Below are 16,458 nucleotides of genomic sequence, written 5' to 3'. Positions count from 1 at the left end.
CTAGTTCCCTTACTTTCCTCTTATTCTCGTATGATCTATCACTCAAATACTTTTTGCGGAAACCACTCCTCTTTTCTACCAAGTTAGTATTTTTGCTAAGATTCCTTGCTGCGATTCTAATTTTCTTGCCCAAGACACGATCCTCTACTTCACAAAGATATTTTCCTAAAATTATTCCATCCATCTCCCACATTGCCAAATTTTAGACTCTCTTGTTTCTTATTCAACTGTTCCGGAGGTTCCTCTCAAATTGTCACCCTGGAGTCTATCAACTTCATAGCTTCTGGCTAGGTGGTTATCCCTCCTCAATTTCAGCTTTAGATTAACTCTAAATACTACCAGATAATGATAATTACTTTTAACATCAATAACAACACTCCTATATACCCGAGTATCTTGTTCTGATCCTACCAGTTACTGATTTACAAGAACATAATCAATAAGGCTGGTTGTCTCACCATCATGAGAGTACCATGTTATGACCAAATACTTTATTAGTTAGAACTAAATTGCTATACCTATAAATTACAACAGTTTATAACCGTTACTACTGTGCTTTCCTACAACAAATTACCTATTTTTCGGCTCCATTTCATAAGTCTTCTTTACATAGGCAGTACCGGAATATTGCTAATAAGACATTTGTCCATGAGGAGGCACTCGCCTCATTTTTCTATATAGTTTTATTGTTTTGGTTAAGACAATACTGAGAATTAATATCGATTTTTACGGCAATATTGTGCCACTTTGAAAAATTCCTCACAGGCTGCACTGTAAATACTGTGAAACCATTCGCAAAGATTTACTAAAAGATGGTCTCAATACTAATCAGAAAAATAATTACTTTCTTCCTGATCTTTGTTTTTAGGGTGAATTGACTTGATACCTAAACAAATCATTAAAATGACTGACAGCACTTGCTAGTCTTCAAAATAGGAACAAGGAGTCAAATGCCTGTCCTAACCTAAAGCCATTACAGCCCAATCATAAAAGCATATAATACATAACAATATTCTAAAATACTCACAATTATTATTATGTAAAATAATACATAATAAAATACTCACAAGCATAAAATACTCAGTATGAGCGCTTCACAAACTGGCTATGCTCTACCGTAATTTCTAGCTGTGGAAAATAAGACCCTGGGCCATTAACTATTTAGTAGTAGTAGTCTTACACACGCATGAATTCCTTAGAGGCAAGGGGATTTTTAAAAATATGAGCATAGGTCACATTTGCTACTGATCGGAATTGCTACTGATCGCTATTTTTCTTTTTTATGTGTACTTTCCTAAAGGTTTGACATGGAGCGAATGGGGTAAAGTGTTCAAAGTCTACCTAGCGAAGGGTAATTAACAGGCTAGTTTTCGAACGGCAACCAAAAATATATAAAATCAAAAACAAACTAGCAATTGAGAAAAAAAAAATGTCATTTTAAGCTGATTCAGAATGGTAAACATTATCTAAATGAGTCTTAGCAGTAATACGTTATTTTTAAAACAAATTTAAGGGCAATTTCGAAAAATAGCCTGAAACCCCCTAAAAAAAGGTTTCGGATCGAAAGAAGACGTACATAATTGGAATAACCAAAACCGAAAACGGGAGACTACAGTCCCCTGGCTTTAACAAAAAGGAAAATTTCTTTTTTGCATGGGTATCACTGATGTAGTTAGTATTATCCAGAACAAATTAACAATCATTTAAACAGCCTGAGCCGCTTTGTAATCGTTTTCTTATCATACATTTTCAATTTTCACATATAATTTTTAGATTTAATAGGATGTTTACCTATAAACTATTTTTATAGTTTTCCATAATGAGTCAACTAATTACTAGCATTCCAGAGATTTTTCGATAATCCATTACCCTTTAGGCTTAACGACTTACGGAATAACTTATTTCTTTATATGGATTAGTTATCCCTCGGCTCCTCTGCAAGCCTCAAATTAATGATCTTAATTCAAAAAGCATTGTGATGCATAGAACAAAGGAAAATATGACACTTTTTGTCAAAGAGATATTTATGATACACTCAACTAAAGGGAAAGGGGCTCAATTGGTTGGTTTCTTTCCAATACCTATTTCAGATTCAGCATCCTTTTCTCTCAGTAGCTTCTAGTTTTTCTAAAATGTAGCTAATCTTCTTTTCATAGGCAGAGCAATAGCGCTGCCTAAGTATAGAGCGATATGGGCACATTGTATTATTTTTTTTTTCTTAGGCCAGGGCACATGGTATCGAAGGACTTGGCGTAGAAATCTTGAAAAGGACTCATTCGATTGGAAATTGAAACGGCTACTGCTCTTTTTAATAGTCCAAAGTGATTGGAGGTAACTAACCCCCCTCCCACGCCCACCATTTCTCCAAACAAATTCAATCAAAATTTTGAGATAGCCATTTTGTTCAACGTAGTTGAAAGATCCGGAAATTATGTATTTGAAGATGAAAACCCCCCAAAGCACCAAAGGGTCGTAAGTTATGCCCTTGGGACATTTAAAGTTTACGTAGTTGTATAAACTTTTAGTCGCATAAACTTCGGAGAGGGCTCACTGGAATACTAAACAGGAATTTTAGTAGCCTTTTTGAGATTCAGAGTGATCAGAGGGTGGATACCCCCCCCCCCCTCCCACACACACACCTTGTGTTTTCACGAAATGCATCTGATGGAAATTTGAGATTACCATTTGTTGTAGTAGAAACTTTGGAAAAGGCTCATTAGATTGGAAATTGGAAGGGCTAGTTCCCTTTTTAATAATCAAGTAAAGAGCGATGTGGGGACAACGTATTATTATAATATTTTTTTTTTTGGCACTTCATATCGAAGGACTTGTCGTAGAAGCTTCGAAAAGGGCTCATTCGATTGGAAATTGAAACGGATAGTGCCGTTTTTAATAGTCGATAGTGATTGGAGGGCAAATACCCTGGAGGCCCACCATTTCCCTAAGCCCATTCAATCAAAATTTGATACAGCCATTTTGTTCAACGTAAATGAACCACCCGGAGATTATATCTTTAAGGATGACCCCCCTCAACGGCCCTCAGGGCAGGAGTTGTAAGCTATCCCCTGGGGGTATATAAGGTATCTATAGAAAGGGTGATCGTAAAAACTCTGCAATGGGCTCATTGGATTCGAAATCAGATGTTCTAGTGTCCTTTTTAAGATTCAGAGTGATCAGAGGGTGCATAACCCTCCCCACCTTGTATTTTCCCGAAATGAATGTGATAAAAATTTTTAGAAAATTTGTTCTTGTAGAAACTACTACTTCTGCTCTTGCAATTTAATTAAATAAAAAAAGTCTAAGTGTATCTAGGTTGTCAAAGAGCATAGATAGAATCTTTTGGGAATGATATTAAGTTTTATTTGTCACGTCAACTTCAGAAGCTATAAAATTAAATCGAAAATACGGTTTGTCAGGACTAAAAATTGTTGAAAAAGTCTCTCCGACATACAAATAGCAATCCATACTATGGATTCTTATAGAAGAAAAATGAAAAGATATACAATATCTTTTTTCCGTGAAAAAGACTATGTCAGCAAAAAATGACAGAAATTGATTTAAAAAGCTTTTTCCACAAGATAAGTTTTTGACAGAAAAGTAAAGACCTCCATTAATCCAAGAATTTAATTAGAAAGAGTTTAATTAGTTTAATCCAAGAGTTTAATTAGTTTCTAGCATAGATTGAGCGTGCAAAAACTAAGCATGGTTTTCCACAGAATAGGTAACATATGTCATCAAATCCGAATTAGTATCAAAATAAAGTGGTATCGATTCACTTTCGATTGGCAAAACCTTTTCGAATTACGATTTTCACTTTAAAGAGTTTATATGCTTAGTTATTTATTTCTTCAATTTTTAGCGAGTTCCTTAGGAACCAATTATCTAAATAAAAACATTGAGACTGGTACTGACTGTATTGAAGTAGAAAAAAAAAGGACGAACCGAAAAGTCGTGCAACCCATCCTCCTGTGCATTTTTTATAATATCTGGTCTACCGACCAAAAGAACAGCATAAATAGTTAAAAACAAAATAGTTAAAACATTACATAAAAATTGGAACCATTCAAATTAAATAAAAGATGAAATTTTCTTGGCAGCAATCTGCTAATAACAGTATTAATCCCTTTTTCGATGGCTAAATGTATACTTGTTCAGAAGCAAGGAGATCTGAAAATGGTTGAACAACCAAGGACGTAGAAAAGTAGAAAATCAAGCCAAATGTTATGCTGATTGGCAAGGCTGGTAAGGCTTTCCCAAGAATGGCCAGGAGAAGCAGCGTCAACGAAAGACCCTGAAAAAGAAGGGACACTTTTTTAAAAGAATAAAAATGAAAGAGTAAAATTTGAAATTCAGAGGAGTTATGGAGAACATTATGAAATACGTTATAATCTCAAGCATTTTGTTCATCAAAACGCTTACTACTCATTCCTAATCAAATGGACCAACTAGGCTGAGATCCGACACATATGGGAGGAGGGGGTATTCTGGGGATAAATTCTGAAGGAAAGGGGGGCAAAACTGATCGGTCTTAGCCTTGAATAATAATTTCTTTACTATGCATATTTACATGGTTCCATAGTGTAGTTGTTACCAAGTCTGCTTTACATGCAATAGGTCTCTGCTCTAATGACAGATGAAACCACTGGTTTTTGTATATGAAGTCGAAAATATTGGAGAATCAGGTAAAGCGGAAGAAGGATGAGAGAGAGAGAGAGAGAGAGAGAGAGAGAGAGAGAGAGAGAGAGAGAGAAGAGAGAGAGAGAGAGAGAGAGAGAGAGAGAGAGAGAGAGAGAGAGAGAGAGAGAGAGAGAGAGAGAGAGAGAGAGCATAATGGAGGGATGAGGAGGTAGTTGTTTCTACAGAGACATCAGAAAAAAAAGAGCGACTTAATAACAACAAGCAACTTTATATATATATATATATATATATATATATATATATATATATATATATATATATATATATATATATATATATATATATATATATATATATATATATTTATATATACATATATATATATATATATATATATATATATATATATATATATATAGAAGTATATGTATATATATATGTACACATATTAGAAGCTTATTTGAAAAAAAAGGTAAGGTGAAACAAAATGAAAACAAAATGAAAAAAACAAAGAGCGAGACAATTTTAAGATGAGACAAAGAATGTAAAAAATGAGAGAACTGCTTCCTGGTGGAACCGTCTGTTGTTGTTGCTTACATATTTTCATCGTGTTTCAAGCAAAAACCCATTATGTACCACATAAACATATTTCCATCGTTTTTCAGCATCGTTTTTTCAGCAAATGCTGGAAATGGCTCTAAGCATACGTTCATATTAGCTGTGATTGATAAACGTAGTCTGACCTGAAACATTACTAGCCAAACAATTTTTGTTTCCATATTTTTTATGTTCAAAACTGAAGCTGTTGAATTTCACCTTATCAAAACTCGAATGTTATCGAGTTTCGAGCAAAAACCAATTTTGTACCACACATTTGCATATTTTAATCGTGTTTCGAGCCAATTAAACATTTTAAATAACACATTTGATATGTCATGCTGTTCAAAATATTTTGTTGCTCGACTCGTTAAAAATATGCCAATGTGTTGTACAAATGTACCATTTTTAAAATATTTTCACAATGTTTCGAGCAAAAACACATTTTGAACAACAATTTTGCACGATTTCGTCGTGTTTCGAGCAACAATCCATTTTGTACCACACATTTACATGTTTTCTTTGTGTTTCGAGCAACAACACATTTTGAGCATTACATTTGCATATTTTCACCGTGAAACATGCAAATGTGTGGTATAAAATGGGGTGTTGGTGCAAATGAGGGTTTAACTATTTTTATCCGGTTTAAAGCAACAAAAAATATTTTTGTTATTAGTATTTAGTTATTAGGCTTTGTAAATCATTGCCAACAATTGCCCCCTTGTTCAATTCCATCGTTTTTCTGTAGTTTAGAAAGAAAACACTTTCATCGTGCTTTGAGCAATAACACATTTTGAACAATGCATTTGCATATTTTCATCGTGCTCTGAGCAAGAATACATTTTAGGTAGGACAGGTCGTGATCAAAAAGCAGACATTAAAAAAACAACACAACACTCCATACTAGAGAATATTTAATCTAACAAAAATGCAAGAAATTTTAAAAGGGTCTCAGTTCACAGAAAAATAAACCTTACCACCTCATGCCAATTAAAATTTAAAAAGTTTAATTTTTTGGAATTGGATATCTTCTTCGCAATACTTTGAAGTTTTAAGCAAATCAATATTTTTTAAATTTTGGTTTATTTACCACATTAACAATAATAGTGTTTAAATTGGCCTAAATTCATATTAAGTAGGGTTACAAATTATGATGAAAACGGAAAAATACACTTACGATTAAAATGGCCACGAAACATGCTATTGTAGTATTCCAATCACCATAAGACGAAGCTTTCCCAACCAAGACACTGTAGAAAATGAAATCACCCAGTCCTAATTTGACACCACCTGCAGAAACAAAGCACTAGTTATGGCAAAGCAACTTATTTCTTTTTAGGCAGATGGATTTTAACCCATTGATTTCATCCTTTACAGGGACAATTCAAAATAAACATTTTTTTAATGTCTCTATTACAATTAATTTCACAATGGCAAATTTTCATCATAACCTCGACCAAGGTAATCCACTTCAACAGGCGGTGATTCCGTCCTTTTACATCGTTTGGGATGAATCTGGACACCGCCTTTATGAGCAATGTTCTTTTTGCGTGTTTTCATTGATCAGTATTAAAATAGACGCCTTTCAACTGTTCTTTGAGAATAAATAACGGTGAGATGGGCTATATTCGGGCTACAAGATAGATACCGCAGCAGTAACCACCGAAATTTACTAAAAAAAATTTTTGTGACGCATGAAGAATGTGCTGATGTGTTGTCATGATAGAAGAGGATTTGCCAATGGGGCTTTCCTGAATGCCTTTTTTATTTCTACTCTGGATTTCCTCAAAACTTCTTCATAACAGGCTTCTGGGACAGTTTTTGTACCTTCTAAAAAGTTTACAATACAACTCCTTTCGAGTACCAGATAACAGTTAGATTACCTTGTTGACAGAAATTCCACGAATTATTTGAATACTCCTTATATTTATTAACATAAAAGGTCATTAGAAAAAGTTACTGCCGTTTGATATACGACAAAATTAAAGATTTATGATTTTCCCCATATTTTCTTAAAATTCATCTGTTTTCGGGATTTGACTCTATTCCCTCTCAAACTAAATAATAGAGTACGATGTTTACAATAAACACTAGCAACTACATTCCCTTACAATCACTTTGGACCGCAAAATTATTTTTGTTTTTTAGTGTGCTTAGATTTTTGAAGCCTCAACTTCGTAATAGTCAATCAATCAACCTAGGCGCTAACGGAGAATTTTTAATGCAAGTCTTTAAACAGATGGCATTGTATAATTTAACAAATAGGCTGTTCGAGTTTCCGTTCGTTTACTACCGCAACATCAACGGGTCCACAAAGTCAAATTCCAAAAACTTCCAAGTTCAAATAACAAATGAAAGGATTAAGTTTTACCTTTTATACAACTCATGGAAGTCATACAAAATTCTTGAACATATTCGCAATTACATATATTAGAAAATGTAAATAATTTACAGCAATAACGACTTAAGATTTTAACCTCATTATAACACTACACCCATTTTTGGACATCGTTTGGCTATCATCGAACTTCTTACTCACTACGCCTGAGAAGTGAAGAAGTAAGGAGTTGGATATGCAGCAAATCTTCGCCAGGATCACGCACAAAAAGTATATAACACAACCGTTAAACTGGTCTATCCTGTAATGTTAAAAAAAGGAATCGAGTAATAGGCGTGCCTCGAAGTTTTTGTCAATATGCTATTGTATGTTGGAAGACATATTGTATGTTGCTATGTTTATGAAACGATGAATTTACTGAAACGGTCAGTTCTATTACTTAAACTATTTCAATTAAATGGTCGCAAGAGTATAACTGTTAGGTAATCACAAGGAGATTTATAATTAGTTCAAAAGTTAGGTTCAAGTATCCTGATTTTGTTGTTGTTGTGAAGATCGAATGTTCCGAATAAGCTTACTTTCGGCAGGAAATATTTATGAATACACTTTTGGCAAAAAAAAAGAAGACATACAAGCACAAGCACCAGATTTACAAATCGGTCGGCTACAAAAATTACTCAATGGATATCTTTATCTTATAGCTTTTACCAGCGACTAGGAGACCTCCTACCCGTGGAATAACCTAATTTTATTTATGAGCGATTGGTCAATTTTTGGCACCAAATGACTTTACAAATAAAACATTCAAAGCCGAATTCGCCAGCCATGACAAGTTATAATCGGTTACAAAGATGCAAATTTATATATCATCTAACCCAAAACGAAAGGGTGTACCTTACTATTTTTCCTAAAATAGATAAAAAAATAAAACAGCGGGCCTTTAACTACTATTCGAATTTGCTAAGGCGTATTTACGGTACAGTAAAGGAAGCCAGTCCTGACTGGGAAAACAAATTTTTCAGACCTTCAATATATAATTTGTAACTGTCCGTAACAGTTATAAGCCAAAAGTTTCATTGGTGACTTTTATGATCAGACCAGGGAGCTGCTTTTCCGAAGTTCACAAGAGAACTTGATTTCATTCCGTTTCTCCTATGCCTGAAGCCTAAAGATAAGTGACTATATCCTATTAAAGAGAATGCAATGAATAGGTTTTATTAAAAGATGGCAGATTTTCTGCGTAGACTAGTAAGCATACCCTGTTTTGTCTCACGGCTTAGAGGTTGAGTTCGATTTTTCAGTACAATTTTTCTTTTTATGGGGGGGGGGGGATAGAGTAATATATCTTAAAATTCTGTGTTTGGGAGAAGGGAGCCAAATACTTTGCCCCCTGATCTCCTGGTTCTCACAAAATAGTAAGAAGATTTTTTCCTTTTTATACCTGTCGTTTAATGGACTTTTTTCTTTTTATACTTGTCGGCTCACGGGCTTTTTGGCTATTTCTGAAAGAATATTTCTTATCTCAAGTAAAATCACGAAAACAAGAGCTACACCCTTTGTTTTGTGCATTACGATTTTTGTTTTGACTAAATCAGGACTCCACTAAACCTTTGGATCATTTAAGGCAGACAGTACTGCATTTCATTAATCTAAGAAGAAAAAAAAATATTTAATTTAGAAAGAAAGAAGCGTAGTATAGAAACTAGAAAAAAGAATGATTACTAGCCTGTACACATATAGAAACTGTAGTTACAACCCTTGGTTTTGGTTGAGTTTAGCACAGGCCTAAACACTAGTTTTGTTTCGTTCTCTTTTTACAAGCATTCTTATAAAACAAGTTGAATTTAAAAAAGATTTTTGTTTGAATATGATAGCTCCTAATATCAAGCTAAGTTAAGAAATACAAGAAAAATTATCTCCAAGACGGCAAGAACGGTTTGTTGGAGAAGGGAAGGAAACATTATGTTTTATCTTTTTTCTTAAATCGAAAGAAAGTTTAGCTGACCATTTTTCTGTCCTATCTACGTGAACTTTGAGAAGACGTATAAAACAACCTGAGCTAGAGTAGACCACCCGTGGACAATTGGACTTATTTATGCAGCACATATACCCTTGCAATGGCACCTATTCTCATTTCGTATAACGTAGGAAAATTAATCGGTTTATTTCTTTCTGTTTCACAGGCCAAAAACAATTCTACCTGTGTGTCTGAATTCAATGTACAATTTCTATCGCTAAAAACCTACTACAGCCCCAAGTCACCTGAGGCGACACAGTAGCGCAATCCCATCTTCAACTCTAAACTATTAAATGATTCACTTCTTACTTTCTCCCATGGAATTCGTTAACAAATAAGATAAGTTACAACAAGATTTCAAGCTCTTTCTAGTTACTAATTAAAGCAAAGTAATAGCAAAACAAAATTCCATCCAAAGGCAGAGAAGAGTGACTTAAGCTGAGGGGATCACGAAGTAAACCTAACAAAAATGAATACTGAATCATATATAAGAAAAAAAGGAACTTACGCTCTTCTTCTTCCTCAGCTGGCAGTGGTCTATTGTCTGGAATAGGTCTTCCAGCAGGACTGGATATAGCATCATTTTCTGCTACTTCTCGCTGCAAAATAGTACATATGAGTCAATTCTTCTTTAATTTGTTGCAACGTTTGTGAAAAAAAATTTACAAAGTTTACTTTTAAAGTATAGGTCTACAATAGAAAATTCAATCCATGGAGGAAAATTCCTCCATGCAAAAATCTCTTGAAAGCCCCTAGATTTCGACTTACTACATCTATTAGGACAGCTAAAGCCGTACACAGCCGAAACGGGGGATCAGAGGAATTCCATCCAGAGAGAGAGAGAATACGATATAAATAGAGACACACTGTCAGGGGTAAATATCCATATTTTTCAAAAATTACCCACTCTACCCATGATCTTTTACCCATTTTTACCCACCATCTAAATTATAAGAAAATCGGAAAAGAATATCAATAGGATTTTCAACTTAAAATTTATTTTTGAATTAAAATTAACTTGGTGGGAGTTATGTTGAGAGCCATGGCTAAATGGAGTAAAACGAAGACAGATAATTCCAGTAAGAGACACAGCCGGCATAACCTTTTCAGAACTGTATAAAAATGCATGATTTCATTTGTTCATAGATACTATATCATCCATCCTAGGGCAGAAATAAGGTAGATAGGCATGGAGTAAGATAGGTATGGGTAATTCAAATGAGCTTTGCCTACTGGGAAAGCCAAATGGAGCTGCACTGGGGATAACTGAGATTTTTGGATTCACTCATGACGGACAATGTCAACTGGACTTTATGCAAAATGAGGGAAGTCCCCTGGACTCACAGGCAAATAAGCAACCTCAGCCAAATATGCCCACCCGCCGAGAATCTCAGGCGGGTGACCGAGTTTTAGGATTGACACATGACCAACAAGTCCCTGGACACACAGGTGAACGGGGAGGCCCATAATTTTCAGATAAATAAAATTGAGTAATTATGACCATGCTTATTACTGCTGACCTGTAAAATTGTAAAACTTTAAAAAGCTCATATACGGAATACTGAAAAATATAATTTGAAATTCTTATATGCTTCATTTTACGTGCGAAATAATCCCAGTAAATAAATACAAACATTCTATAGCACTTACCACCCTTCTTCTGCCACGATTTTCTGATTCATTTTGCCATTCAGCAGTAAATCCACCATCTCCGGTAGAGTTTCTCTCAGAACCTTCACCAGCATTTCTACGCTGAGCTGTGTTTCCATTGGGCACTTCAGTTCCGTCAGCAGTCATAACAACCTTATATGCCATAGCTGAAGAATAGATTAGACCAGGAAATAGAGGTTCGTTTCTTTCTTGGGCAAGGTTAACTAGACAACGGAGTGGACCATATTTAGGTAAAACGGCAGCAAGGTCTAAAGGAGAATAAACGTCATTCCACTAGCTCTTATGAACTGTTTTATATTATTTATATGATATCATGCACCTAAACATATATTAATGTCAAAGATACCAAAGATTTCAGCCAGTTTAGCTAATGTCATTGTAAATACTGTTAGGACACATGTCAATATATATATATATCTATATATATATATATATATATATATATATATATATATATATATATATATATATATATATATATATATATATATATATATATATATATATATATATATATATATATATATATATAATAATGTCAAAGATGCCAAAGATTTCAGCCAGTTTAGCTAATGTCATTGTAAATACTGTTAGGACACATGTCAATATATATATATATATATATATATATATATATATATATATATATATATATATATATATATATATATATATATATATATATATATATATATATATATATATATCAAGGAGGCACACTCGTGCCTCTTTAAAGAGGCGAACCACGACAACGTTAAGCGATCTTCGGTTCCAGTGGTCGCAGAGGGTTGGGGAGGGATGCATTTCGTAGCCCGAGCTCCAACTAAGAAACCTCTCCGATTTCATCCCCCTCCGACTTTTCCTTCATGGGGAAAATCTAGCCGAAAGTTTCGACCCCCCAACCCCAGCCCCCCTTTAACGTTGTCCGATCGGGCTGAAATTCACAATTAAGGTCCCCTAGGGCCCAGGAGCTTATCCGCGAAATTTCAGCTCGATCCGATAACTCCTTCCCTGTTTTCCAGAAACCACGCATAGCCACTTAATGTTCATGTTCCCCTTTTGTTTCTTTTTCGTCAAGCCTACAGGTCACAGCCGACATCGGATCTGGGTGTACGAAGACTCATTCGACGCGGAATTCTCCGAGTAATTTTGCTTGAAAGTTTCGTCGGAAAATCTTAACCCCCCGATTTTCTAGCTTAGAAAAACCCCATTTCCCCATAAGAGCCCATGTTAAGTTTTTTGTTGTTAAAAGTTACAAATTTCAACATCAAGTACATCAAAATGATCAGCTCGACATGGCGAGACTGACTGAAAGCATCAAAAAATTCTGTCTTAATCCGTAAAATTTTTATTTGAGAAAAATGACAGAAACCCTTTTTTTTCTGCGACGCCTAGAGGTCACAGCCGACATCGGATCTGGGTGTACGAAGACTCATTCGACGCGGAATTCTCCGAGTAATTTTCCTGGAAAGTTTCGTCGGAAAATCTTAACCCACCGATTTTCTAGCTTAGAAAAACCCATTTCCACATTGAAGGTAAAATTTTATCTTGCAATAACATCACTTGTTTGAAAAATTCTTACACTAACAGCAGCTTGGCGCAGCGGAAGCGTGCTGAGCCTATAACCCTGAGGTCGGTGGATCGAAACCGCTAGCCGCTAACTTTTTAAAATTTGTAAAATTAGGTAATTTTGTCAGTTTGAATTTATTGATACAGAAAGAGAGAAAATAAACATGGAAACATGTGATCAGAATTACATACTGGAATGTTCACAAGAATTTATACTGAAGCGGGGGTAAGGCTTGATGGAAGCAAGTTAAAAGAACCATTTAAATTGATTTCCTAATTGAAGCTGTTGGCGAAATTTTCTATTGTAATAACTTGTTTGATAACAAGCATAACAGCAGCTTGGCGCGGAGGAAGCGCGCTGGGCCCATAAACCGGAGGCGGGTGGGTAAAAACCATTAGCTGCTAAATTTTTAATTAAGCTGCTAAACTATTAAAATTATCAAAATTAGATAATTTTGTCAGTTTGAATTTATTGATACAGAAAGTGAGAAAACAAACATGGAAAATTATTATTAAATTGCATCCACCATGGATTGTAGAAAAACGTACAGAAATAATATGAAAAAAACTTCGTTTTCTTAAAGAGTTAAAGAGGCTGCTTCCCAAAGTCGAACCTTAAAACGTACAGGAATTGAGAGAGGCAGTTGGGGGGCTGCCGCCCCCCAAACCCCCCGCTTTTCAAGACTCTTTTGTACAGGTTTTTTGTTGTACACCGACAAAACCCCAGCTCTTAGCTTGTGTGCTCTGTGTCTGGGAAACAGTTTCAATAATTATGTTAAAATGTAAATGGAGTGGTCAACTTCATTGTTACTAATTACTAGTTTCAGCGCAATGGTTCTCCTGTCCTCTTGTGTTTAACATTTTTCGAAGTTATTCCATTATTCATTCATTTCAATTTTTTGTTAATTAAAAGAGGGCCTTTCCGAAGCCAAGAGCGGGGGGTTAGGAGGGCGGCAGCCCCCCACAACAAAAAACCTCCCCATCCCTCTGCGACCACTGGAACCGAATATCGCTTAACATTGTCGTGTTTCGCCTCTTTAAAGAGGCACGAGTGTGCCTCCTTGATATATATATATATATATATATATATATATATATATATATATATATATATATATATATATATATATATATATATATATATATATATATATATATATATATATATATATATATATATATATATATATATATATATCCTTCAGCCATAAAAATAAATTTTTCTAGGCCGTAAATATTGTATTAAGCTAATCATAGCTGTTATTTACTCTCCAGATCTTTCCGTTTTTTCTCTTTTTTGGAGGGCTTTCGTTCAGTTACGCTTTCTTGCTCGTTTGTTTATGCATATCCGCTTGTAAAGATGAAGTGCTGTCAAGTTATGACAGGAGTTTGACAACAGAATCAAAGAAACAAAAGGAAAATGTTTTTTTAATGAAAGTCAAGAGTGACTTTAAAATTGAAAATGAATAGAAATTATTTCGTATATGAGGTGGAGGGTGCATCCCTTTCGAATTCCTGCTCTTTATGCAAAAATTTTATAGTTCTTTTCATATAGTATTTACAAGTGCAACAAATGTAATTTTACCGCATTTGAATTTGAAGTTTCATTATTTAAAGCATTTGAATTTGAAGTTTCATTATTTAAAGCAATTGAATTTGAAGTTTCATTATTTAAAACAAGTGTATGCCAATAAGTTCTTCAATTCCTGAGGCATTGTGGAAAATACTTTTATTCCTTTTGTCCTTGTGCCTGAGCAGTGTTTCTAAAAGCATTGGGGACAAACATGTGAATTCTTCCTAATGAAGGGAGATCAAGATAAAATCTAAATTATCTGATTATTCCTTCAATTTATCCAAAGCGTCTCTCATAGAAAGTGTGAAAATATCAAAGAAAAAGCTTTTTTGAGGCCTTAGGTATCTTTCCCATAATAAAAATTAAATTGGCAACACCAAAATAGATGTTGTGGAATTATGCGGCACTCTAAAGCTGGTAGAGGGACGAATTCCCCCTCCCTAGAAACGGAAGGACTGAAAAAACACAAATAAAGAGCAATTATATCTACATTGGATGGACAACGTGAGGTGTTGCGGCAACCTTTGTTCGGCTTCGCCGAGTAGTGCTGCGAGAGCAGCACTTTGGTTTGGTTTCCTCGCTTCGATTAAACGCTGAAGTTGTTAATCTGTAAGGATCTGAAAATAAACAAGCCCCCTACATGTTTTACCACTGGAACCAAATTGGTCTTACCATCAAATACACCGGAAACAAATAATAGGTACACCAACTAGGAACAGTTGCAAACCCCTCATTTCCGAAGATGATTATGAGCTAACAGCCGACTCTTGCTTAAAACTCCCCTATATGTCTCACAATTGGTATCGGCCTTTTTTTGATTTCAGTGTGTACCTTGCTACTGAAGTTGTCCACCCCTTTAAACTTTCAAACTGGTACATCTCATGAAGGAATTTTTCTTTCTGAAGAGCTATCGACTGCCGTCGAAAAAAACAACTATCTATCTTAGTTCAAAAGTTGACTTTTTGCCGTAGGCTAAGTTTCTAACGTCATCAATTAGAAAGGAGAAGGATAAACTCAAATTTATTTAGCAATGAGAGAACTTTCTAAGTTTAAGAGGTACATCTGATGCCATTTCTTTAATGCAATCCCAAGTGCGAAAAACCGAATGATTGGCTGTGCAGCTGGGTAACTGCTGCATATATTTAACACTTATAGATTTTAGTCCATCTTCAACTTGAAACTGGTGCTTGCCTGCTAGAACGGAGCTTTCTACTCGAAAGCAGAAACATGGTTTGATGAAACGAAAGCTTGACTGCATAACTTCAGATAGTTCTCTCTGACATAGGCTATAAAACCCCGCTTCACTTCACACACTATAGGCTCTGGCTCAAGGACAAGCAAGAACCATACTTTTCGGCCCCAGTCAAGAGTTCTACGAAGCTTTTCCAAATGCAAAGTCATATTCATCAATCTGACCAAAGGTCCACACTTTCTATAAAAACGACAGAGGTAAGACCCTTAACACTTCCTAATAATGAGCTATAAAAAAAAAAAAAAAAAAAAAAAAAAAAAAAAAAAAAAAAAAAAAAAACTTGAACTCTGGTTCAAGTGTTGTTCTTGAACCAGAATGAAAAATATTCCCATTTTAGATTTTGTTAAAAACACAGCTTCTTGTAGAACTCACCATCCTCCTCCTAGGAAATACACCCTCTCACCCTTATGAGAAATTCACCCTCCTCTCCCCCTTTTTATAAAGGTTAGCACACAAATATAATCTTTTTGGCACACTTAAGACATTTCTGCAATATAAAGAGAGCTATCACCCGCAGTACCCATATTATAAGAATATCCCAAAGAATTTCCTCAGAATGATGGAAGATTAGAGATCAAAATCTACCATTATTCCACTTTTTCATTTGCATTTATTTTGAGGACTTACTGTAGATTAGAAAATTCAAGAATACAGAAAAATACTTTCAACACTTCAAGCAACTTTCCTATAATAGTTGAATATATGTATGCATATATATTATATATAAATATATATATATATATATATATATATATATATATATATATATATATATATATATATATATATATATATATGACAAG

General features: G+C 34.6%; 1 protein-coding gene across 1 annotated transcript in view; it reads right to left on the bottom strand.

Annotated features, from left to right (window-relative positions):
- Nucleotides 1-3,895: 3,895 nt before the first annotated feature.
- Nucleotides 3,896-16,458, bottom strand: part of LOC136039411 (presenilin-1-like) — a 33,930-nt gene continuing 21,367 nt past the window's right edge. The window contains exons 6-9 of the mRNA XM_065723136.1: nt 11,241-11,509; nt 10,099-10,189; nt 6,413-6,525; nt 3,896-4,291 (exon numbers count right to left, since the gene is read on the bottom strand). Of these exons, the coding sequence (XP_065579208.1) occupies nt 4,136-4,291; nt 6,413-6,525; nt 10,099-10,189; nt 11,241-11,509 (629 nt within the window). The 3' untranslated portion in view covers nt 3,896-4,135. The remainder of the gene's footprint in view (nt 4,292-6,412; nt 6,526-10,098; nt 10,190-11,240; nt 11,510-16,458) is intronic.

This window comes from Artemia franciscana, chromosome 19, assembly GCF_032884065.1.
Source record: "Artemia franciscana chromosome 19, ASM3288406v1, whole genome shotgun sequence".
Classification (NCBI taxonomy): domain Eukaryota; kingdom Metazoa; phylum Arthropoda; class Branchiopoda; order Anostraca; family Artemiidae; genus Artemia; species Artemia franciscana.
The sequence above is the reverse complement of the archived record's forward strand: the minus strand, read 5'-3'. Positions and strand labels throughout refer to the sequence as shown.